Source organism: Clupea harengus, chromosome 5 (assembly GCF_900700415.2).
Source record: "Clupea harengus chromosome 5, Ch_v2.0.2, whole genome shotgun sequence".
Lineage (NCBI taxonomy): Eukaryota > Metazoa > Chordata > Actinopteri > Clupeiformes > Clupeidae > Clupea > Clupea harengus.
Genome location: NC_045156.1, coordinates 22,261,070 through 22,287,522, shown reverse-complemented (window position 1 = coordinate 22,287,522; position 26,453 = coordinate 22,261,070). Strand labels below are relative to the sequence as shown.

Here is a 26,453-nt window from a genome sequence, read left to right as displayed (position 1 = left end):
CACCATGACCCTTAGGGGGCTCCGTAGGATCCTTTAATGAGCATATGTAGATATTTTTGTTGAACTAATTCAATGTTTCCATACCCTGCCAATGATGATGTAACTCTGATGGAGCAGTGAAAAGATCATATTTCCCAGGAATATTGGTAAACATTGTCTTTTTTAATTATTTTATTGTAAGTGGAAGTATGTCGGTTTTTGACTACAAAAAAGACACCTTTAAATATTCAAAATAACACTACAAAGGACACAAAACAATTGGGAAAATGCAACTTTGCAGGAAGGATATCAATTTCTATTTTATTTTGTTTAACTGAATGAATTTTCTGTATAAAGGCAGAAAGGATGACAACGAATCATTTGAAGAATAGGCTTTCCATATAATCTCATTTACAAAAAAAAAGTCATTTTAAAAAAGTGTGCTGCCAGGAAAAAGACCATCACATGGTATAGAAAATAAATACAAATAGAATAGAATAGAAAAGCCTTTATTGTCACTGTATTTGCATACAACGAAATTTGGAGCACTGCTCCTGATGGTGAGACGAGGGACAAAATATAACACAACAACAAAATATAACACAACAATAGTACAACTAGCTAAAAACAGTACAAATAGCATATATATTATATATATATATTAAGAGTTCAACCAAGTGTGGTGGTATAGATTACAAGTAGGCTACTTCCAAAGTTCAAAGTTCAAGTCCCTGAGGTGCTTTACAATAAATACAGTAACATTACTTCCCTGAGGTGCTTTACAATAAATACAGTAACTTTATAATTGTGTTTATACCCATGTGTAAGGTGACTGTGATGGCATAAGGATACTTGACCTGTGTGAGACAAGACAGCCCAGTAGCCTCAAATCAGATTCCCCAAGGCTCACTACTCACTGAGGCTTATGATACATACAAATCTTTAACAATGACAATGACTTACTGTCAAAAAAAGAGTCTTTATGAATGCCGATGAAGTGTTGCTTGTCTCTTGCCAGGAGTCAAACACCCACCTCTCGACCCCATGAGAGTAAGACACTTACAGGTAAACACCCATTAAGTAAAATATAGCAAATATTAAGGAGTAAAATATTTGGATTTGCAGACACATTCCATATTACATTGACCATGTAACAGTGGTTCATAACAATACTAATATTGTTCAGTTCATAATAATAGGTATGCCTATATGGTATTTAAAAATCTCATATCTCTTTTTTATTTTAACAATGGATCAGATGTTAATACTTAGAAATTCCCAGATTAACATTAAAGAACATTTGGCCTGCCTGCCTAACTACATGTTCCATACTGCATCAGCAAGCAATAACCACGGTTCCGCCCCTTTTTCCTGAAGGCTGAGTTTAGTGCTAGCTCTCACAACAGTGGGGAGAGCATGTCTTCATCCACATCCATCAATGCGGATCTCTATGTATTGGAGAGCGTTTGACTGGACCGGATACCTTTGTTTTAAGCCGGGAGACATCTTCAAGTTGCAGAGACTTCGCGAGTTAGTAATAACTCCTTGCTAGACTTTTAGCAGGTAAATTGATGGGTGTTTGTCAGATAGTGTTAGCTGTGCAATACAAAATTACCATCCCCTGGGACTTCTGGATTCGCTAGCTAGCTAGCCACTATACGCAATTATTCAGTCTTGGTAGCGAGAACAAGTTTGTTTGTCACCAGAAAACACCGACTGATTCTCATTTAGTTAGCATATTTGCTAACTATGGGATCCTAACAATTATTTGGATACGTGTTGTCAAGATAGTTAAAAGACCATTCCATAATATTAATAGAGGAAACTTGTTTTCGTTAGAAGGATAGCCAGCTAGTTTTTGCAGGCGGGTAGTAGAGAGCTTGTTTACTAGCACCAAAGCTAACGTTACATGGCTGGATCCAGTTTTCAAAGTGAAAGTGATCATTGGAATTTTGTTTATCCGGGATTTGATACAGTAGTGACAAGCGTGACTGGTTTTACCCTTTTGAAGGGGAATAACCTTAACGTTACTTTTTTCAGTTGCATGTATTGGACTCCAATGAGCTACATAGGTAGCTAGCTAGCTGCGTTATAGTTGGCTTGACTGAGTTTGATTTGCTCAGATTGACAGTTCATTCTCCATTAAATTAGCTAACGTTAGCTATGCTAGCTAGCTAAGAGAGTAGGGAGTGTTATTGTTTGGGATTTTACCGCTAACGTTACTTCCTTTCAAACTACGGCTAGTGGTATTGTTAACATTTAGCTGAAAATGACTTCTGATGGTGTCACTAATTGCCGTGGAAGTAACAGATATGATAAGTAGCTAAAGTTAATTCGAACTGATATTTTTAGTTCACATAATAGCTATAACGTCACATAGCTAAAACAGAACCTTAATTGTTAAAACGGAATATAGGTTAACTGTTTAAGTTGCCAACAGTTTATAGAAAACTCCCTGACTTTGAGAACTGGCGCACCCACTCTCACCCTGGCTCAAGAATTTGTTCATGGCGTTTCGAAGGTGAATACGGTGCAATTTTGCAAGCCTTTCTGTTTGAGGGTGATCTAGCTTGCTCTACCTGTGGCGACCAAACATTACTCTGTGGCTTCGGAGTGAGCTAGCCAGCCTCCCAGTCATGGAGAGCAGCGGTGGCACCGGCAACCCACAGAAAGCTACTCCTTTGGCTCGAGAACTGACAAAGATATTCAGTAGTTACAACAAACAAGCCGGACTGCTCAGAAAGAACCTGAAAGAGACGAACATCTTCTTTCGGGAGATCAGGCAGAACTACAGCAATGCCTGTGCATCAGCCGCAAACACGGGGACGGCAGCACTGGAAGCAGGTAAGACGAGCAAAACACCTGTGCAGCTCTTTGTATGTAGTCATCAACTTGTGTTCTTTTTTCACCATATGTGAAACTGCTTTTGCTCTTGTAAAAAATGACACTTTTTACGAAAACCTGGGTCAGTATTAAGAGACAACTTACACGTTTGCAAAGGGGTGCACCAATTCACCTCACTGCACCCGCTGCAGTCAGACACCCCTCCCCAAAACACAATTTGAACCCACGTGTTAAAGCTTAGAAGGCACTGTGGCCTTCCATCTCCAAGTCTGCACACACATATGGAGTAAGACTGTGGATTTTAGCAATAAGGAACCCTAAAATAACCCTCTTTAGCAAAAAAAAGAACCCAATAAACGTTTCATTGGAGATACCTCCGTGGTCGTGTTTTGGAGGTGGGCTCCAGTGGTCAGCAAAAGCAGCTGTGACAGTTATAGAGGTTAAAGCTGAAATCGGTGTGCCCTTTTCTCCTGTGAAACTGCAGATTTGCCTCTGAGTTTTAACGGCAGAAAAAAAAGGATTTAGAAGGGGGAAAAGCTCCAAGCAGATTAGGGGCAGTAAAAAGGGAGGTTTTCAGTTGAGAGACGTCTAAAACCCCAAGTATGACTCAGTTTATGCTTCCCTCTGTTAAGAGAACTTGCCTACAGAATTAAATCGTGCAATTTCAGAAGAAACAGAGAAGCCTTGCTGGACTCTTTTTTTAGGGTAGTGTAAACAGTAGGCCTACTCTAGCCATCAGGCTTTCCCAACAACTCTGGACAGACACTGATTTATGCTAAAGAGGCATTTGTTCTACACTCCGAGGTATCCTTAAACTGCAAGCCACAGAAGTTCCCACGCGGAGTCAGAGAAAGTTGGCTCAAAATGCCCTAAGTCTCATGATGTTACCCATATTAGGGTGACATCAGTGGGATGTGTAAGGATGGGGAATTATAACATGGGTTCAGAACCCATGGCCTCAGTTAATCAGTGCAGTTAGTTTCATGTTATTGTTGCTCTGTCACTGTGGTCATTTTTAGCCACAGTGTGAAAGTTCATGTGGACGTGTAGGCGTTTGAGTAAGATTGATTAACCTATCTTTCTTACTCAAGACTCTACAGTTCATTTACTTGTAAGTTGTTTTTAGTAGTGCAAACCTGTATGTTGGGAGGGGATTGTAAGCTCCGGCCTTAAGAATGATTAGAGAATATTTCAAGATATTTGAAAGCTACATGATTAGGTCCAGTATTAGGCCCATAACCCTACAACAGAAAACTCTGTCCCAGCTCTGATACGGCACTGGGAAAATGGTGCATTTTGTTCTGTGTTATTAATGCTGTGTATGATTATTCATCATACCCGTGAGCTGTATAGATCTAATATGCCTGTGGGTAAAAGCCTGGGCCTAAATCTTGTAGTGTAGTGATATGGTTTTATGGAGGTTTCTGGCCACGACCGTTAGCATTGCCGCTGTGAGAGTGGACCATTTCTAGTATGACTCCTTTGGCTCTTTTGTCAACCAGGATGGTAAAGCTGACAACCTTGTCTAAGGTTGACAAACTCAAGTATTTACATACATTTCATGATTGTGTTAAACAGCATAGCTTGATGTATTTTTATGGTGTCATGAGATTATTATCAGAGGTTGTGGTGCATATTAAAGTGTTCTGCCTCGTCTGTCGTCATATATTAGTCAGGGTTTGATTGTACTGATTTTGATGATGCGATTAGAGGGAAGGAAGCAGAGGAGGCAATATGAGGTGTGAGACACAAAAATAGAAGACGATCGCTGTGAGATCACAATCATTTTGCTGTAAGTTCAGCCCAGACTGTTTTTAATGGGTGTGTTTATCCTATTTCCTAATTATGAATGTCATTGGGTTATTCTTATTGTTCACTCAATCAAGACTGCTGTCAGAAAACGACTATCAGAGGAGCATCAAATTGGATTCTGCATAGGCTTGACAAATAGCAGTAATGCTTCTGGCTCTCAGAGAATCAACTTGTTCTTAGTCAAATTAGTTAGGTTGACATGATGCTCCCCCTAAATTGAAAGATGAAGCGGGAAGGCTGCAATTAAGTTTAGTGTTCCTTGTGTACTAGGATAGAATTTCCCAGGAGGACTTTAATTGTGCAGCTTTTGGTATAAAATAGTGTTTGTCGGCACCACATCTGCTCTGCCTGAATCCCTGGCTTGTGTGAGGCCTAGCATCATGTGTTCGAATTCTCCCTCTCTTCATTGCATGGCAACCTCTCACTGCAGAACCATGAAGCTGCAAAAATCGATGAAATGCTCTTTTCTTTTTGGTGTGCAGGCCTAGTATAGAGTCTCCCCAAAGCATCAGCCTTTATGTTGGTATTTTCAGCAGCCCAGACAGACACCCTCCCCTCCCCCCTCCCTCATTCTCCCTCTCCCTTTTCTGTACCCAGCAGATTAAGAGAGATCAGTTTAACTTGCTCACTTAAGTGGTCAAAAAATCACGGCACACAGTTCTCTAGTCGCACAGCAAAAAAACCCCACAACAATTCAGTCTTTCTGGAGGCTTTATTTATCACTCACAAAATGCACAACGGATTCTGGTGTGTCCAAGTGCGCCGAGAGCTGGAGGCAAATACCCCTAAAAATGATGGCAGAACAGAAATTGGTCTGTGATTGTTTTAAACCAATAAAGGTGATGCAGATAAGGGTAAGGGTGTCTGAAATGCTTTGCTGAACAGTTTAATGTAGTGCGCCTGCATTCAGGCTCACATGGGTTAATTAGTCTCCCAGGTATGTGTGTACGTTTGTGTTTGTGTTTGTGTATTTATGTGTGTTTGTTTTCTGATATGTCTCCATCACCTGTCAGCCTCTAAAGCTCCATGATTACACAGAGAGAGGCGAGTGCAGCATATTCCCTCTCTCATACTGTAGCACAGAAGGGGATTAGTAAGGGCAGCAGTACGTTTAAAAAAAACCTACAGTGTGGAAGGAAAACAACAAGCAGGCCAGGCACAGATTAGCATTGACAGAGGTGTGTGTGTGTGCCTGTGTGTGCAGGGTATGGTGCGTTTTGGGTGCAAGCAGTGTGAGAACTGTAGGAAATCATTTTTTGCCCCTCTGTTCTTTGTTGTATACCCCGCCCCCCCCCCCCCCCCCCCATACACACACACACACACACACACACACCAGCTGCCCTGCTGGAGGACTATGACTCAGCAGCTCTGGGGATTATTGCCAGGACCTGCGCATGAGCATGACTGAATCCCTGTTGCTGTTTTGTGGAGCAGCCTTGGGATGGGTCATGAAACGGAACCCCTCAGGAGAGAGTGAACCCCTGCCACACCCCCCTCTCTCCTCAGTAAACACAGGCCCTCTCTACCTCACTCACTCACTGATAGCACTAAGCTGGAGGAGGAGAATGGATAAAAACACATCTCTGTATTTTAGGGTCAGATGCTCAAAATAGTAATATTTTCCCACTTGTTTATCTTCTGTATTGCGTGCCTTTAGGCATATAAACAGCATACCCTATTATATGTATCCAAACCTAATGCAACTGCATGAATGGCTATAGCAAATGCGCTAATGTTAGCAGATATGACCAATAGGCCACACATTACATAAAGAAGAGTGTATAAAAGAGGTAACAATCCTTTGTGCACCACTGCACATGTTTATTATGAAATTTTATATGTTCTGGGCTGGCTGGTAAGGCTGGCTGCTCTGGCATACCAAACAGTTTGAAATGCATGCCTCTTCCTGTCCTCCTGTTGTACCAGCTGGGCACTGTTCACTGGACCTAAAAGCCTGAACAATCATTCAGGCTTCAAATGTTGTCCATGTTCACATGATCCTCACACACCAGATTTGTCATAGCAACCGCCTGCACAGAATTAGGCTGGGAGCACTAATTTACTGTTTTATGTGCGTGATATTGGAAATTGTTTTCATATGCTGATAGTTAAACTGACTGACTTCTTGCATTTTGCGGATTGTCAATTTTTGTAGCCTTCTCCTAAAATACTGTGTGGACAGCAAAGGAACTGTAGTCAACAAAAGTTCATACATAGCTCATATATACACCATTTTTAAACTTAAATATCTGTGAAAATGAATGTATGCTTAGATGGAAAAAGCCAGCAGGGAGGATACAGTGAAGTGCACCATCCATATCCTGTCCTGTTTTAATGCATGGACCAGTTAGCAAGCCTTGGGTCAGGACAGTCCTTCAGTGTAACATACTCTCCCTATCCCATATTTGATTGTTCAGTGTCTCTGTATAGCATATGTAGTTTAAATATTGATTTTTAGATCTGTCAACCAAGTGCATTTTCGGATATAGCTGCTTGTCCACAGACAGTCTGAACGCCCTTTTCCCCCCCTGAGCACACAGCTAGAGACTTGTCTATCCGGTTTCTGCTCCTTTTCTGTGTGACTCACTCTTTCCCTCTCCTCTCCTCATCCTCCGCAGGCATGCAGCTCAACTGCATCTCCTTCCCACGGCAAGAGGAGGAGTACCTGCACGGCGTGGTGGGCAGTACCCCGTACATCCTGCTGCTGGGCCAGGACTGCCCGGCCCGCTACCAGCTGCTCAACTGCTTGTTGGGGGAGCGCCTGCTCCCTCTGGGTCCCGACGCCGGGGCCCCCTGCGGGCCCCAGGGCCTCCTCTGCAAGCGGCGGAAGCTGTGCTTCACGCACGGGCGCCAGACCCGCCTCAGCCTGGCGCTGCCCGGCCAGTATGAGCTGGTGCATCAACTGGCGGCCCACTGTGGGCGATGGGACACGGTGCCCCGCCAGGACCTGGAGATCCAGGAGGAGTGCGAGGATCCGGCGCACCGGCTAGCAGAGCTGGAGATCACGCTGCACCACTCGCTACTGCAGGTACAAAAAAAACGGGGTGTTGGTTTACTAATGAAGTTAAATGAGGATGTTATTGGTTTTCCCACGTAACTTTTTTAAAGGCTTAAACTTTCGGGCTCAGAGACTTACCTGGAAGTTTTTGATTGAACCTGTTTCAGGGCTATCAAGAAGAGAATGGGGTAGGGGGGTGGGGGGGCTGTAATCCTCTTGCTCAAAATCTAGGTTGCTGAGTTGTTGTTGAGCAGAAAGTTGTCAGAAGCAGGGTGGAAAAAAAGGCATTGAAATAGCTTGGCAGGGCTTGAGGTCCCGTGGAAAGAATGAGCAACAGCTCTCTACAATGGTCAGTAAGGATGGATGGATTGCCTGGACACCAGAAGAAATAGTGTTTTAGTCCTCATTAATTTGACCTCATAGGAAAACTTTTATGCCTGTCTGTCATCGGCACTGTCGTCCAGGTAGTGAGATTCTGAGGCGTGACGCGTCTCCACAAACCCGCCCTGTCCCTCGTGTCAAACATCACATGCTGCCCCAGAGCAAGGCACAGCTAATCCTTCAGTCAAAAGACCTTGGCTAACCCTAGCCCCAACACCCAGCCCCATCCCTCCAGTCCCTCCTAACCCTGAGCCCAGGCCAGAGATCGTGACCCCCCCCCCCCCCCTCAGGGCAGGCTGTGGCCCCCCCGTAGCTCCTGCTTTGGGTGCCTGATCTACTCCAGCGCTGGTTCTGCCTCAGGCGGCAGCAGCGGCCCCCACTTACATAATGGGCCCATCTCCGCTCCAGGTCTGCTGCCTTTCACATGACCAGGGCACAGGCCGGGGATGAGAAGAGAGAGAGGGAGGCGAAGAGAGAAGAGGAGGAGTAGGGACAGAGGGAGGGAAGAAGAAAAGAGTTTGGCTGGGAGGAGTGGTAAGAGAAATAGGGGAAAGTCGTGTCGAGTAAGTGGGGGGTGGGTATGATGTGGGCAAAACGATCATTGTTGTGATGTGGTTGCCATGGCAATGACAGTATTTATTTGGCCCCTGGGTATGGCTCATAAATACTTTTCTAGTTTGTCATGGTCATAGATGTTTTTTTTTTCTTTCTGTTTTTGTATTTATTATTTTTCTGTTCTTTATTTTTTACTGCTCATCTGCCTCATTGGGCTGTAAACAGGCTGGATTGATAACCTTTCGTCTGGACATGATTCCATTAAGGCAGGCTGAAGCCAGGGAGACCCAGCAGATCTATAGATATGGCTTCCTTGGCAAATCAAATCTCCCATCATATGCCTGTTTCAAATCTCCCATCATATGCCTGTTTCACAGAGGCCACCAAAGAAGTAGTGTCCTTAAATGTCATAGGCCACTGCAGCTCAAACAGAGCACAGAGATACTAACTTATGGGCCAGGAGGTAATGGTCCTGGAAATGAAGATATTTGTGTTGTCCATGGAAGATACTTTGGGAGTCTGCACAAACACGGTAGCAGGACAACAAAGACCTATGGTCTGTTTTCAGTGGCTACTAAACTTGTGGATGTTGATGTACCACCTGAAATGCTTGACACCTGGAATGTTTTCATCCAAAACTAAATGTGAGTGACAAAGAATTGGACCTGGATTTGGCTACATGCCTCTACTGAAAGTGAGCGTGTTGTAAAAGGCCTGTTGTCCCTTGAGGTGCCCTCAGTCAATGCAGGATGAATGGGATGTGAGATCTCAATCTGTGGGAAATCCCAGAAGAGTTGAATCTCATCAGAGTCTGGTAAAATTCTCTAGGCTATATCATTTGAATAATAACCTAAACAGGGAAACTACGAAGTTGTGTCACAATGTTTTGATGTTTCCTGACATCCTCAAACTCCTTTAAGGTAACTTTTATGATACTAGGTGATGATCTACTAGATCAGGGGTGATGATCTCAGTCACCCACAAAACGCATTGTTCATCTGTAACATTACAAATGACTTGAAAGTGTCTGTTCATAACAAAGAGACTGCTCTTGTGACCTGTGTTTGGTGCCTCATCCTGTCTTCTCAGCACTGGTAAAGCTTCTCGTAAACACGCTCTTCCTGCAAGTATTTGGGTTGCAATGAAAACACCAGCAATACTGCAAAAACGTCATCAGAGAATATTCTCCGGATATACATTTGAGGAAAGCTTTACGTGACCACATATGTTGCTAAACTCTTGGCCATAATTAGTCTATTCATTACGTCACAAAACTATTGAGCTGAATCATCCGTGAAGTAGCTGTCTTTGGAAAGGTCCAAGGTCTGATCTGGTGGGAGTATGTGCTAGATGAGGGCCTTATCTATTACAGAGCCAGATCTTCAGGAATCTTAGATGAGTTCACGTTCTCTTGCGCGGTAAGGCTCGAGTCATTAGTGCAAGGGGCTCCACTAATGCTGTCTTTGGTACATAAAGGCACAGAGACTGTCGCCCAGCTGCTACATTCACCACAGCCCTGCTAAGTAAGTCCGGCCCATTTTTGGCGGTAGGCTAATGAACTCGCTAACACGCTAATTATGTTCCCCCCCTCCCCTTTAATTCCTGGTCCTATGCTACCCTCTGCAAGTGCACTGTGAGAGACCATGGCAGATATCTCCATTCCTGTTGACACATTTTTCTGGTTCTTTTTTTAAGCCACCTTGCCTTGGGAGCAAACCAACGTCTGTATTTTTTTTTCAAAAGGTGAGACTCTTGCTTGGGTTGTCAACACTAGGTTGAGACATCTCAGGAGTAGGTCTTGAGGTTATTGTAAGTGAGCAGGCTTTTATTAGTCAGTAGCCAAGCCCAAGCCCAAACCCAGGCCCAACCCCCACCACACTGCTTTTTAAACAGTAAGCAAGTTGGCCGTCACTGAAACAATCAATTTACACGCCGAAAAGAAAGGAGCCCTGGTATGTGTTCATCGAGAGGACGGGTGTGACGGAGGATAAAAATAGACGCACAAACAGCCTGTCTGCGCCTGAACCGGTGCTTTCTTTTCACAATATGCAACATAAAAAAAGGTCAAATTGCGGATTCCAAACAGCCTGGAGACGGGTTTCTGATTGGACTACATTTGAAAATGGACTGCCTTCATTGCAAGTCAAACACGCTATTTATTTTTGATTGGTGGCGAACAAATGTTTGCAGGCCATCTTTGTTCCAAAGAGACTCCTCAGTTGGCTGGTGCTGGTGCCTTGGAGACGGGACTGACTGTCTCTTTTGTGCCTCTGTGTTTGTCAGTGCTCTCTGTCTCTTTCTCTCTCTCTATTTCTCCTTCCCTCTTTCTCTTTCTCTCTCTCACACACACACACTCTCACCCTTTCCCCTTCACTCTCTCTCAATCTCAATCTCCCTCTCTCTTCTGTTTCATACGCTATCCCTCTCCTCTCTTGAGTGTGCTGTTTCACTCTTTTTTTTCTTTTTCTCTCTCTCTCTCTATCTATCTCGCTCTTACTTTATGTCCTTACTTCATACTCCTCCCTCTCTTGGCTCTCACGCTCTCTCCCTGAAACTGTCAATGGAAATGGATGGCACAGCGAAAACTTTTTGCCCCACAGACCACCCATTCCCACGAGAAAGTGAAAAAGGGCAACGTAGAATCTCTCTCTCTCCCTCTTTCTCTCTCTCGCTGTGTATGTGTGTACCATTTGGATAGGCCCTTCAGTAAAACGCAGATGGGTCTTCATTCCTCAAACAACCAATCAATTTAGAGAGACAATATTCTGTTAAGTCATGAGTGATTAAGTATTGGAACCATTTGACATATTCATGAGTGCTGCTTGTGACCCTGGTGACCTGAATACAGTTGAAATGCACGTTTTGTATGTTCACACAGGAGATCATATTTGTCATGGGTCATTTCCTACCTCACCCATGATGTGAAATGTATAGAATGCATTCCATTGTTTTAGCAGATCTCCGGATTACACAGGTCATGCAAAACTAATGTACATATTTTCAATATTTCTTATAAACTCTGTACATAAAATCCTTTTCACCAGAGAGAGACCGATCACGAGTTCTGTTCAAGTTTTATTTTGTCCATTTATGATGACTTTTTTTTCTTCACTTTCTTCAACGACTTACTTCAAAGCTCTGGTCTATTATACACTGGCAGTCAAAAAAGAGCAGATGAAATGGGCGACACGCAGACATTTCACAACTACGTTTGATATCTTTGAAATAATTCAGCCATTCGGGTTACTTCAAGCCGGAACACCAAAGAGCTGTTTTGCTTGCTAGAGCCTGGGCATGATTGCAAAGGAAGGATGCCCTTCATGTTCCGTAGCCCTGGAAGGATTGTAGCCCTGCCTGGGCAAATATGCTCAGAGTAGACCTCAAAACACAGTATGAGGGCACAGCTGGCAGATGTTAGTAAATATATGGGGGGGGGGGGCTCATTGTATTGGCAAAGGAAGGATATCCGCAAAACGGAACTGCTGCTGCTGCAGTCGGTTGCAGCCAGAAGAGTGTCAGAAGGACCCTTGGGAAGCACAGAGAGGGTGGATCAGTGAAAGGCAGGAAGGTTCCTGGGAGGAAGCGAGAGACCAGAACAAGACAGGACAACATGTGCTAGCAGGCACTGCTCCAAGGTGTCCACTAGGTGTTCACTCCTAGCAGCTGGCCATGAGTTGGAGTTGGCTAACGATAAGTCCTGTACGTGTTATGAAAAAATCTCTAAGAATCTCTTCCCTGGCCGTGTAAAGTAGGGTGTACTATAGAACAGCATAATGCAGTATGACATGCAAGTGACGGGACCTTTTTTTTTTTCTTTCTCTGTACAAGTTTTAAGTCTTTCAGGAAGTGTTACCACATAGCTCTGCAAATTCAATAATAGACGTACAGGCACACTCGCACACACTTAGAACGCCTTGCATATCTGCACACATAGGAGTGCCTTGTTAGTCTGTAAAGCCTGACTCATCTTCTGGATAAGGGGGGCCCTGTTCCTCTCCTATTAGAGGCCTATCCTCTTGCAGGGTTCAGTTAGATTACAATGATTATACTAAACAAGCCCCGATAGGATTTAAATATTAGAGGTTAGCGTGTTAGATTAGGGTTGCAAATGAGCACTGTAGAAAGGACATCTAGTGCAAGGGTTGGACACACTCACGGCTCACTTTTGCTCATGTAACTTCATTTGCTTTTTTGCAAATGAAACTTCGACTGCACAGCTCTCTCTGCCTCTTAAGTGCTGCCCTCGCCTTACTGTTTTCCCTTCTGCTCGTTGCAGGAGGCAAAGATCATGGTCGTCCCATGCCCCGGTGTCCAGCCCATCACAGAGGCCCTGGAGGACTGCTCGCGCAACATCATTCCCATCATCCTCTACGCCCTGAGCCAGGACGTGCTGAGCGCTGAGCAGGTAGCCGACCTGCATGTGATCAGAGAGGCGCTGCCCTACCCCATCTGCTTCATCCGCACGCCTTCGTGTTCTTCTTCGTCCTCCTCACCCTGCTTGACCCCAGAGGCCTCTCCGGAGTGCATGCGGGTGGGCGACCGGGATCGCGACCGGGATCGCGAGCGGAACCGTGAGCGCAGCTCCCTGCACGCCCAGCTCCTGTCGCTCGGGTTCCTGAGCGGCGGCGCCGCCTCGGAGAACAGCTCGAGCGGTTCCACCACGGGTCCGGTGGCCGGTTCCACCCCGCCGCCCCAGAGCATGCTGGCCGAGGCGTTTGAGCGACTGCACCGGCAACTGGGGTCCTTCGCCAAGCTGGTGCTGCAGCACCACCAGGTGGAGGCGGCCAACCTGCTCAACGGGGTTCACTGCCGCTGCCTGGACCTCTTCATCAGCCAGGTGAGATGGGGCCACTGGGTCATGGGTCATGGCTCTGGACTTTCATACAATCAGTGTTAGTCAGTTTAGTCGTACAACGAGGCCCAGAGGCTCAAGGATGGTGAGACTGGTGATGAGAGAAGTGAGACTGTCACAGTGCATCATAGAGAAGCTTGGTTTATGACGGAGACGCTCAATAAAGAGAACCAAACTCAGTTTTCTGTTTTCTTATGCAAATACCAGTGTTTGGCAGAAGTGCTATAGTTAGCGCACAGGTATAATAATTGAGGTATAACTGAGACGCATGAAACATTATGAAAAACAAATCTCATAAGTCAGCTTATTCTCTGACTGTCAAATAGAGTTTCCTAATGATGTATAGTGACTGGCATTGTTGTGAAGCCACTCAGGGTTAAATGATGACTGTAATGAAAGGACAGATGGCTTTGGAGGGAAATGAAACGTACACAGATTGGCCTTCGCTGTTCTACAGGTGTGGCTCACAAGTAAACTGAACACGTTTAGGATTCCAAGGATTCCATTATGCGTCGTGGCATGTGAAATCATAGGGCATGCCTCACGGCACCTGATCAGATCGTCAGGAGTTGAAGATGGAATTTTGTAACCTGTTTGGATAAGCGATGGTTGTTGCTCTAAACAAGTGAAAGAAAAGCAGATATTCAGATCTGAATAAGTTAGATGTAGACATCCGTTCAGGCACGAGTAGGTCTTTTCATGGAGTTAAAGTCCTTTTATTGAAATGGGAGGACTAAGAGAAATTATTAATAAAAAGGGGAACTGGGGATTGTCAGAAGGAACTGGGGAATATGTGTTTGTATTATTTGTTTGTCAAATGAGAGAGCTCCCATCCTAGCCACCCTCCACCCTGAGTCTGCGTGGGGTTGACTATGCACTCGGGCTCCATCATCAAAGGGCCAGGCTCATGGCATGAGACTCAAACCAAACACCCAGTTGCAGTTATGTCTGATCTCAGATCTATATAGTGTTGGTGAACTTATTGCAGACTTCTCACTGAATTCTGTGTGTGTGTTGGCCTGTGTGTGTGTGCGTACGCGTGCGTGTGCGTGTGCGTGTGCGTGCGCATGCATGTGTGTGTGTGTGTGTGTGTGTGTGTGTGTGTGTGCGTGCATGGCAGGCTTTTGACATGCAGAGGGACCTGCAGATCACGCCACGGCGGCTGGAGTACACGCGAGAGAAGGAGGGCGAGCTGTTCACCTCCCTCATGACCATCGCCAACCGCAAGCAAGAAGAGATGAAGGAAATGATCGTGGAAACGCTAAACAGCATGAAGGAGCAGCTGTTGGAGGACGCCGCCAATCTGGAGTTCACAGGTCAGGGGTTACGCCGGGTGCATGCTTTCTTTTTTCCTAATTTTGCCATGTTAGGTGGAGGTGCAGATGAGTCAAACAAGAGGGATTAAAAAAACAACAATAACAAAAGAATATTCTGTCACTTGTTATACTCTTTGCATTGAGTTGCATTGTTACACACTGTTGAATTTTCCAAGTAAGATTTCCTTGTACCTGTTGAAATCTTCCAAAAGACAATTTTTTTCTGCTGGGGTAAACGGATCTGAGCGGTTGGATGCGGTTACTCAATCGGCATTTTTTTTTCCAATTTATTTACCCAGACTTCATTGTACCGTAGTCCTGCTTAAGATGAACAAGAACTAAACTGCGTTGTGCTTTGTCTGGAGTCTGACTATTTGTGTTATCTAAGCTATGGCCAAAGTCTACGGTTGTGAAACTGGAGGGAGAGGAAAAGGGGGGTTAAAAATAAAGAAAAGGAAAAAGGGTATTACACAGTCTTAAAACGTTTCCTGTGCTCTCAGAGGCCATGGTCCAGCGGTATGGATTAGAGCACGGAGTACACAAGACCACTAGTGAAGGGAGACAGAGAGGAGAGTTTTGGAAGAGGAATTGATTTCCGTAAAAGTGGAACTGTTTTCAAATGAGTTTACGTGTGTTGTCTTCTGAAGCTCATTCATTAGGCTAAAGACCAGGTCAAGACCCGGAAATCCTAATTGGGAGGCTTCAGAGTTGCGTTAAGGGCCATAAGGAAAATGAGAACCCAGTTTTCACAGTGGGCCCCCCACGTCTGCGGCCCTTCAGGGCCCATGCAGTCCAGTTCAGCCCGTTCATTTGTTGACAGAATCATGTGCAGTTCAGTGAAGTCGTGTTCTCTAGTGGGTCCGATGGGCAGCAGCAGGAGAAAAGTTCCTGAGTGGGTGGAATTGAAATTCTCTAATGATGTAACTCCTACAGACACACTCGTGAGCCGGTAAACAGTGTTCGGGCATTACGTAACTCACGGCAGCGTTCTGGGCTTTCCCCTCCACAGGCTAACTCTATCCAGCCAATTGACTGTCTGTTGCAGGTCAGCAGTGTTTAGTTCCGAGCAGAGGCTTCTGGTCTGCTCCGTTTAAAGCAAGTAATCAGGGGCCAGCTTGTTAAGCCTGTCAGGAGACTTCTGACAATTACGTCACACATTCCCACACTCATAAGTGTGTACACACACACACACACACACACACACACACACACACGCGCACGTGCACACACGCACACACATGCACGCTCACGCACACACACTCACGCACACACAGCAAGTGTTGACTTGATCAACGCAGAGGCTGTGTATGGGCGTTGAGATGTGGTGTGTGAGCGGAGGGAGAGGCTGTTTGCTGTAAAGGCAGAGGAAGGACTCGTACAGACCTCATTAGTGTAGATTGGAACATTAGTGTAGAACTCGTGGCCCTGGAGTAGAACCCGTTCAGTCCCATCCCCATGGCAACTGCTTGGACTATTTTAAGTCTTCAGCTGAGCTGATTTGATAACTTCTGGATAGGCAAAGAGAGAGGCAGAGAGAGAGGCAGAGAGAGAGGCAGAGAGAGAGGCAGAGAGAGAGGCAGAGAGAGAGGCAGAGAGAGAGGCAGGGAGGGGGAAAGAGAGCAAGAAGTGGACACAGGGAGGGAGGGAATTAGAGAAAAAGAGGACTTGTACTCAAACCTCCCAGACTGTAGGTTTTTTCAGCTGTCAGTGACAGCAGGAGTTTGATGAAAAGCTAACTGGTAGGAGCATTTATGTTGGTTTTAATTGACAGTAAAATATTTAGTTATACTCTTTCAATGGAAATACTTGTTCCCACTAAAAAAGTTATTCGTCATTTTAAATATATGTTGTTGCCAAGTTTGCACTGATTGAAAACCAGCACTGGTGCACATTTTCCTCGTAGAGCACAAACACGACTTAGTGAGGCATTCAGATAGCTCGGAAGACTGGCACTGAACCAAATAAGGACTTTTAAAGACTTCCTTGCTGTGCTTTTTTGCTCCTTGGTTTTTATGAATCTTTCTAAGAATCTTCTATGTTCACATTTTATTACACATAAAACTATGAAAACCTAGATAGGCATTTGACACACATGCTGGGGATGTCCATTTTGACGTGTCCTGACCGTGAAAGAATATCAGAGAAGTGCTACTAATAAATCTACCTCACTGCCAAATAACTGCTGTAGTAGGTAAACACTGGAGTTTGCCTACTTTATAAATGTATGATTTGCACCCTTCTGTTTTTGCATTTGCACATTTATGATCATATTTGTATTATTATAACAGCTTAATTGATCAGATTCCCAGAGTTGTATACTCATTCTCGCGCAGTCTTACTCATAACGTACTTATTCCTCTCATTATCCCCAACCCAGATATCATTGTGACACCAAACGGAGAGCCGGTGGCCTCCAAGGACATCAAGTCGTGCATCCACCAGATCCAGGAGCTGATTGTGGTGGGTCTGAACCAGGCGGTGGCCAACAAGCTCATCAGCTCGGTGGACTACCTGAGGGAGAGCTTCGTGGGCACGCTGGAGCGATGTCTCAACAGCCTGGAGAAGTCCAACATCGACACCTCTGTACACAATATAACATCCAACCACCTGAAGCAGGTATGCACATGCACACACACACACACACACACACACACACACACACACACACACACACACACACACACACACACGCACACGCACACGCACACGCACACGCACACGCACACACACACGCACATACACCCACAGGTGCTACCAGAGCTCTCTTCAGGAGGACCGTTTAATTTAACAAAAATGTAAAAAAAATCTAAATCCACGTAAGAGCTGGGGTTAATTTCAAACCATCTAGCGTTTTATTTAGTCATTAGCAGTATTAATGAATAAGAAACGCTGCTGTGTTAAGGAAATGTAGCTCTTTTAAAAACCAGTGTTTGTCTCTTTGTGCATCAGATTCTGAATGCTGCCTACCATGTGGAGGTGACGTTCGTCTCTGGGTCGTCCGTGACGCGGTTAGTGTGGGAGCAGATCAAACAGGTAACCCTGAGCTGAAACTCAGTGTTCTGATATAAGATCATATAAACCTGATCAGCAGGTTCACAACACAACAAGTCTCAATACTCTCATTCCTGCCCTGCTCTCATGGTTTTCTTTCTGTTGGTTTCTGTCTTCTCTGTACCCCTTTATCTCTCTTTCTCTCTCTCTCTCTCTCTCTCTCTCTCTCTCTCTGATGCACCCTCTCTCTCTCCCTTTTTCTCTGATGCTCTCACTCCTTCTCCTCTCTCTCCTCTATACTCTCACTCCGACCCTCTCTCTCTTTCTGTAGATAATCCAGAGGATAACGTTGGTGAATCCTCCGGCCATCAGTCCTGAGTGGAAGCGTAAGGTGGCTCAGGACGCCATAGAGAGTCTGAGTGCGGCTAAGCTGGCCAAGAGCATATGCTCCCAGTTCCGCACCCGCCTCAACAGCTCCCACGAGGCCTTCGCCGCCTCGCTCAGACAGGTACCTGACACACTGGTCTGTGCCATCTCTCTCTCTCTCTCTCTCTCTCTCTCTCTCTCTCTCTCTCTTTCACCCCCCCTTTCTTTCACTTAGTCTCTCATCCTTCTCTCCTCCTGTCTCCTGTCTCTCTGTCTGCAGTGTGTGTGTGTGTGCACACTAATGGGTTTACATCTTGTTAATATACCAATAATTACAACAGTTTCCTTATCCAGATCCGCTTAGTTCAGGCTAGCTCTTGGCAAATGATCAGAGATTTTTCTTTTTTTAACCCAAAGTCCATAGCCTAACTAGCATCTTCAGCCATTTTGTTGTTGTTGTTGATTTAGTATTTTTGGTTATTAGTTATTGTTCTTGGGACAAATGAGTGCCACATTATCTTCATTATTCAACCTGTTCTACACACTTTGGTTTTAGCCAGATTTGCAAACCTAGTATGCAAAGCCTTTTTGTCCTCTCCTAGTCCTTTTGTGGGCAGCTAGCTTTGGCAAACGCCACCAAATCAGCACCATCTCTCTAAACCACAGGCATGCTACACATTCCAGCGCTCAGTAAGATGGCCAGCCGGCCGGGGTTTAGATCCGAGCCCTTTGATCCTATTGGTCTCAGTAGAGAGCCGTGCTTATTGTGAGGTCACACGTCATTGCATCACGTGACTTCCATCATGAATACAGAGTGGCATTGTGGGGGGGGGGGGGGGGGGTGTCCAGGGAGTCGCCTTGTCTAGGTAATTAGAAGAAGTGGAGGAGGTGAGAAATTGCAGCTGTAAAGCAACTCAGAGCAAACATACACACAGGCACAAACGTGATCACACACTGTGTCTTGCATTTGATTGTGTTTCTTCTTTTATATACTTAGATCATGATTTAATGATCATTTTTGTGCGCCTGTGATCTGAATGTACCAGGCACTGTGGGTCTGCACATTTGTGTGGTTGCGCCAATATGAACTTTGATCTGATTGTTTGTCCGTCTGTGCGTGTACGTGTGTACGTGTGTACGCGTGCGTGTGCAAATTATTGGAGATGCTTGACCTTGAAGATGCTGAAAGAGTCTTGGGCGTGTTCATAAATGTTTTTACGGAGGTTGTAGCTGTAATAGCAATAATAGAAAGTGTGTCCCTCTGGAGGCGATGATGTCACCTCTATGCTTAAAACACTGAGTCTGACCGTTCAATGGGAATAATAGGCAGAAGCATCGTGTGCCTGATCCATGGCTGTAGGAAGCTGTAACATGCCGCCGCGTGTGTTAATGTTGGCATCTGCGGTCCTCGCGCTGTGTTCAGAACGGCCCAAATAAACGTGTTGAAATGTGTGCAGCTGGAGGAGGGCCACGTGGGTCGCCTGGAGCGGACGGAGGACCTCTGGCTGCGCGTGCGCAAAGACCACGCCCCTCGGCTGGCACGCCTGTCGCTGGAAAGCCGTTCTCTTAGAGACGTTCTCTTACACGGTAACTACACCTCTCCCTCTCCTTCCATCCTCTTCTCTCTCAGTCTCTCTCTCTGTGTCTCTCACTTGCTCAAACCCTTCTTTCTTAAACTTCTTATAGCGTGGCAGTCAAAAGAAGGGTCTGCAGGATGACAGGACTCTGCCTTCCCCTTCTCTCTCTGTCTTCTCCCTCTTTCTCTATAAAGAACCCCCTCAGCCTTTATGCCCTAAAGGATCTACAAACAGCGTACTCATTTGAACTGTGTGTGTGCATGTGTCAGTGTACTTTACATGCACAACAACAAATACAACAGTCTCACCCATCGAGTCGTATCATAACTCATAATGTGTGGACATACCATGTGATGGCTAGTAATTACATAATACAACACGGGGCAGTGTACCAAAAATACTTATTGTAGGAGTCTCATACAGCACGCTTGCTAAGTTCTTCACCCTGGTGTTGTCCCTTGCCCCTAATACATAAATGAAAGGTTAAAAAACTACAGCAGTTCTTTTCTGCTCTTTGCCTCTTAATTTGAGATTATTTGTTTAATATGTTTGTGCCTCTTTTTTTTTTTCTCTCTCTCTCTCTATTTCACACACTTCCTATAACTCTCATCATCTGTCTTTTTTTCCCCTCTCCATATCCCCTCTCCTCTCCTCTCCTCTCTTCCTCTCCTCTCCTCTCCTCTCCTCTCCTCTCTTCCCCTCTTCCCCTCTCCTCTCCTCTCCTCTCCTCTCTCTCCAATCCAGGCAAGCCCAAGCTAGGTCGAGAGCTGGGTCGAGGCCAGTACGGAGTGGTTTACCTTTGCGACAGCTGGGGGGGGAAGTACCCCTGTGCCCTGAAGTCAGTGGTTCCTCCCGACGACAAACACTGGAACGACCTGGCGTTGGAGTTCCACTACACCAGGTGAGTGCCTGAGGGTGGGGATGTGTGACCGCAGCTCCTCTCACTTCCTGAATGGAACGGCCTCTCGATACTGTCCTTACGTCAGCCTGACCACTTATGACTTACTTATGACATTTTAACCTTACAGGTTGAGAGACAGACCACAGTTTTATCCCATAGGCTTGTATATCTTTTAGACATTCCCTCTCTGGTACTTCCATTGTGACCTGAACTGCTGCAGTCATTCTTGGGTTGTTTCAGATTACAGCCAATCAGGATGTCATCATTCGTTAGTGTGATTGGGCTAATATACGTGATTCTAACTACTGCTGATCAGTGTCCCCTATTTTTCTCGAGTTTCAGCATTTATTCAGAGTTTATCTTGATCTTTTAAGTGTTTCTCCCTTCATCACACAGTTCATCTGTAGGCCATTTCACTCTGGAAAAGGATTGTCATGGCAGTCATCCATTAAGCTAGTCACTGCCCTTGGCAAGTATGTGGAGGATAGGGAGAAATCCGTGAATAAAACTGTCTTGGACGACAGCCTAATCTAATCTCCATATGTCCTTTATACATAAAGGCCTACATACATACAGGCCTACAGAAATGTGTGGCAACTGGGGTCTTTGTCCAATATATCAGCATATCAGCGGCTGTTATCCGTTATTTAAGGACACACCCTCTACCGGGAGAGTAGACTGCGATATATAAGAACAGAAGTCCACGTCACGCTTGGTCAACACGCCAAACCACACCATCACATCCATATGGAAAATGGTATTGGTGTCCCCAGCCTGTGTGTGTGTCTGGCTTTGCAGTCACTGACACTACAAGGCCCTCTCAGGACAGCGAGGGGAGCACGAGTTAGTGTGAGGGGATGGTGCTGGTCGTGTCACGGTTAGTAGTTCAGTCCCCTTCGGCGTCCCACAAAACTTGAAACAATGGAGGCCTTTACCTTACAGTAAGCAGCTGTTGGGACACAAGCTCGCGTTGAGACCTATAGAATGACTAAACATTCTTCCAGTGCTCACCCCAGAACCATGAGCTGAGCCGCCTTAAGTAGGTCAGTAGCTCAATACCACATCATGTTTGGCCACAATAGTTTCTCTGAGGTTATTGCCGGCCTTCCACATTCTATTCAGTTTGTCTTGACTGAAAAAAAAAAAAAAACCTTCATGGAACTGCGTGGAATGTTCTACTTGAATACAAGGTGTGTGTTCACATCACATTTCAACTAGGACACTGATAGGAACCTTGCCTCTTACGATACCTCACACCTGAAGCTGATAGAAGTTTCTTTTCAGTGTGAGGGAAAAATTGTATGATGAAATGGCCAAGTTGGGTTAAGAGTCGGTGGAGAATTGGGAATGTGTTAAGTGGAACAGGCGTCCTCCTGTGACAGGCTAGAGTAATAGCATGACAATGGTATAGGTCTGTAACTCCCCTATGGTGAGTTACAGATCATACGCACTCTGCATACTGTATAGTCTCATGCCCAACTGGCACAGCCTGACACGCTTCACCATGACTGTGTAGATTTATCTTCATATTCATCTCACCTTTCCCTTTTCTTCCCTCCTCTCTTCCCCTCCCTTACTGTCTTCTTCTCCCTCTCTCTCTCTCTCTCTCTCTCTCCCTTACCTTTCTCTACCTTCCCCGTTGCTCCCTCCTTTGCCATCCCCCTCCATCTCTCCTTCATCCCTCAGGTCCTTGCCACGGCATGAGAGGCTGGTGGATCTGCACGGGTCGGTCATTGACCACACGTACGGCGGCGGCTCCAGTATAGCGGTGCTGCTCATCATGGAGAGACTCCACAGAGACCTTTACACAGGCCTCAAGGTGCCCAGTACAGACCAGCACAACTAGTAGAAATAGTGATAACAGAAAGTTGAAGTTGAAAGTTGCAACTTTCAGAATGCTTGTGCAGGAAAAACACTGGTATACAGTGAACTATGTAATATAGGCATCTGCACATAGCTCTGTACACTAGCACAAAACCTGAACTTAACATCGTATGTGTGTGCGTGCGTGCGTGCGTGCGTGCGTGCGTGCGTGCGTGCGTGCGTGCGTGTGTGTGTGCGTGTGCGTGTGTGCTCGTGCTCCAGGCTGGTCTATCACTACGAGAGAGGTTACAGATCGCCCTGGATGTTGTGGAGGGAATCCGCTTCCTGCACAGTCAGGGGCTGGTGCATCGAGACATCAAGCTGAAAAATGTCCTGGTGAGTTCATAGTCCTTGAACCGCTCTATGGCCTCATTAAGAGAGTAGAGAGATCCATTATTATTGATTTCTTAATGAATTCACTAAGCTTACACGGTAGAAACTGTGGCAGAAACACTGAATGAGGGCTGTTAACATGGGCTAATATGAAGGGAGACATAATAAGATAGATAGATAGATGGATACTTTATTAATCCTGAGGGAAATTTAGGAAACCTAATAATTAAGTACATACTAATTTATATATATACATTTAGTCCTATTCTGTTCAATAATATCTGTGGCAGTCTACAGAAGATGTTGACCCAATAAACTCTTGACTCTTTAAATGTTTAGTCCTTTACCTTTTGTTAATGCCTCTAACTAGATTAGAAGTTCATTAAATCTTTGAACTCTTTTAGCGTGGGAAAAAAAAATGATCATCTCTTCATATGAAACCCATTCAAGCCAAGTAGGGTAGGTTATATGGCGGTTGTGGCCTCGTCCTTGAGACCATGTCTGGCTTTCAGAGGTTCTCATGCCATGTTCCTCACTCCAGCTGGACAAACAGAACCGGGCCAAAATAACGGACCTGGGCTTCTGCAAGCCGGAGGCCATGATGTCCGGGAGCATCGTAGGAACACCGATCCACATGGCCCCCGAGCTCTTCACAGGTCAGATACACACACACACACACACACACACACACACACACACACACACACACACACACACACACACACACACACACACACACCGCAATGCAGAACACGCTCAGGCTTCGCTTATGGACTGCAAACTAATTAATGTAACGACCATGGGCTATGCACGCTGAATGCCACACATCCTATCTAGCACTGCTCATACATACATGTCACCTATTCCATGCGCTCAGCAGCAGTGTTTAAGTATGTTGGACGCTCGTCTCATTTAAAAATGACTGAGCACACAGATTGTATCAGTAATGCACCCTCCAGCTAAACCTCCATCTCGGCTTACCTTCTCAATAACCCTTTTGCTGTTAAAATACTCTACTCAAAGGACTCGGTGTAGCATTAGGGGCATACAAGACTCTGGTATCATACATCTGTTCGATTCTGCTTGTCTCTCCTCCTTCTTCACGGTCATTTCAGTTTGATTTATGCTACAATTTGACATTTTGACACGATACTTCAAAGATGTGTAGCTACTTCAGTAATAGTCTGTCTGGTAAATGTGGTCCGGTAGATAGAGATTTCTGTGTGATTGCTGAGTAAAGAGAGTGTGTGTGTGTGTGTGTGTGTGTGTGTGTGTGTGTGCGCGCTATAGGAAAGTATGACAACTCCGTGGACGTGTACGCCTTTGGGATCCTGTTCTGGTACCTGTGCTCTGGCTCAGTGAAGCTGCCAGAGGCCTTTGAGAAGTGCTCCAGCAAAGACCAGCTGTGGAACAACGTCAAGAGAGGTGGGCAACGCCCCTGGCCACCTTCCTCTTCCTCACTGTTCAATCTCTAACATGTCAATGGACCACATGTCTGTGTCTGTATATTTCCACCTTGGTGTGGGTGTGTGTCTGCACATACAGTATTTATCATGTCATGTCTCAGCCTGACATGACTATAGTATATATGTCTGTCATATCTGTCCGTCTATTTGTCGGCTTCTAAACCTGTGCTTTTACTTGGCTTCATCATTAATAGAAGTGCTGTCTCTCTGATTTCATGGCCTGAACCTGTCTGTCTGTCTGTCTATCTACATTGCTGTCTGAGAGTGTGTCTGTCTCATTGATGGTGGTGAATGACTCACTGTCTGCTTGGTAGTGAGTGTGTGTAAAGATGTCTGTCTCATTCACACAGCTGTGTGTGTGTGTGTGTGTGTGTGTGTGTGTGTGTGTGTGTTGGTTTCACTATTGCTGCTACTCTCTCCTGTCTGTCTGTGAGTGTTTAACTGATTACAGTGAGTGAGACATCTATGTACACACACAGACAGTGAGTCATTCACACCACTGCCTCTTCCTGTGTGTGTGTGTGTCGATGTCTGTCTCACTCACTGCTGCCTACTGTGTGTTAGTGTGTGTGTATTCACCTTCACCTCTCTCACTGCCTCCCCGGTCTCTCTGCAGGCTCTCGTCCCGAGCGTCTGGCCATCTTTGACGAGGAGTGCTGGCAGCTGATGGAGGCGTGCTGGAACGGAGATGCCCTGCAGCGCCCCCTACTGGGCATCGTGCAGCCTGGCCTGCACAGCATCATGGTGCGCATGTGCAACCTCAGCGAACGGAAGAGTGGCAGCCTGGACGACTCCAACTGACTCCACACGAACAGAGAGAGCATGGGCGACGAAGCCTGCACGGATACACACACAAAAATACACTCCAAAAACACACTCCCTCATGAGCACGTATGCACAGACACACACACACACACACTCACACTCTTAAAAAAAAAAAGAAAAAGATATCTGTTTGGGTCGATGCCAAATGGATAGACTGGAGTGACCAAGCCAAGAGGTGTGTTATGCAGAACTCATAGAGTTTGTTTGTTTGTTTGTTTTTTTTCCTTCCCTTGACTAGGGTCTAATGTACACTATTTATGAGGACCTTACTGAGAACAACATTGATGTAAGTTGTGCACAGATGTTTGTCTTGATCTTGTGTTTGTGGCGTTTGTGTATTTATATATGTTCTAGCACACACTATGCTTCTTTCTTAGCAAGCATGCTAATGGCTGCTTTGTCATAGGATTGCTACTAGACATGAAAGACATTTTAAAAGTAGTCCATATCCAGTATTATGCTAAAATATGTGATTTTAGTTGGTATTTAAGGTGGTTATCGGAATATTACTGCTATCCTGAGATGACGGCCGTTTTTTTTAATAAAATGATTTCCTGAAACATATTGATTGTGAAGCGTCCCTGCTTACAAAATGGCTAATGTTGACTGCCGGAATACATCTCATATCCGTTATGTGAAAATGGAAACAGTGTTTTGTTCTAAATGCCGAAGGGGATCGATTTTTGGAATGCTTGTATGAAACTGTCTAGTTGGACATCTGTAATAAAAAGAAGTTCCTTGGGGGGGCCAGGGATCTCTTGGGTTAATCTGTAAGTATCAACCACCTCATGGTTTTTCTCTTTGGCTAATCTAATCTGTGAGTCAACCACCTCATGTTTTTTTTTTTTTTATCTTTGGCTTATCTATGAGTATCAACCACTTCATGGTTTTTCTCTTGGGTCTCTTTGGTACATTTCTCAGATCAGATTTCAAATTCTCTAAACTACTTATTCAACCTCTGCATCATCTAGTCACTTGTGCACATGATGACAGCCATGTCTCATCATTTTGAACACATTGCAAATGCTTTGGTACATTCATGCAATTGAGTTTGTGCTATTGTCTGCTGTTGCCTATGTTATCATTTGCATATGTCATTTTGATCTTAATGTATTATGCAGCTTTTCTGCTGAACGGACATATTCCCCAAAACATCTTGGCATCTATTCATTGTGTGTCATGACATGCAAGGTTGTTAAACCATTTATCATTGATGGAATATATGCTTGACAAACAGTCTCAGTGACACTGTATTTTTTCTTTTTTTTTCTGTTTGCCAATTTGACAAATGACTTTCCTTTAGAACCTTGAGGGTTTACTTTTGACATTTCTGTCAATATGTCCAAATGCAGACAACGTGTCATGTCATGGGTCATGGGGTCAGTGAGCCAGAG

General features: G+C 45.1%; 1 protein-coding gene across 1 annotated transcript; it reads left to right on the top strand.

Moving 5' to 3' along the window:
- The first annotated feature begins 1,356 nt into the window (after positions 1 to 1,356).
- dstyk (dual serine/threonine and tyrosine protein kinase) lies at positions 1,357 to 25,623 on the top strand. The gene is made up of 14 exons (XM_012824919.3): positions 1,357 to 2,823; positions 7,254 to 7,663; positions 12,846 to 13,406; positions 14,542 to 14,737; positions 17,115 to 17,353; positions 17,687 to 17,770; positions 18,060 to 18,236; positions 19,552 to 19,681; positions 20,416 to 20,572; positions 22,259 to 22,391; positions 22,658 to 22,771; positions 23,310 to 23,424; positions 24,059 to 24,193; positions 24,851 to 25,623. Exons 1-14 carry the CDS (start codon positions 2,616 to 2,618, stop codon positions 25,033 to 25,035), a joined length of 2,844 nt encoding a protein of 947 aa, XP_012680373.2. The 5' UTR covers positions 1,357 to 2,615; the 3' UTR covers positions 25,036 to 25,623.
- Positions 25,624 to 26,453: the final 830 nt, after the last annotated feature.

Bases quoted from the DNA above. Each gene is read 5' to 3' on its own strand.
- dstyk (XM_012824919.3), top strand. From the start codon at position 2,616: ATGGAGAGCAGCGGTGGCACCGGCAACCCACAGAAAGCTACTCCTTTG. The intron at 17,354-17,686 runs GTATGCACATGC...TTTGTGCATCAG, and splicing joins CATCCAACCACCTGAAGCAG to ATTCTGAATGCTGCCTACCA. The intron at 22,772-23,309 runs GTGAGTTCATAG...TCCTCACTCCAG, and splicing joins TCAAGCTGAAAAATGTCCTG to CTGGACAAACAGAACCGGGC.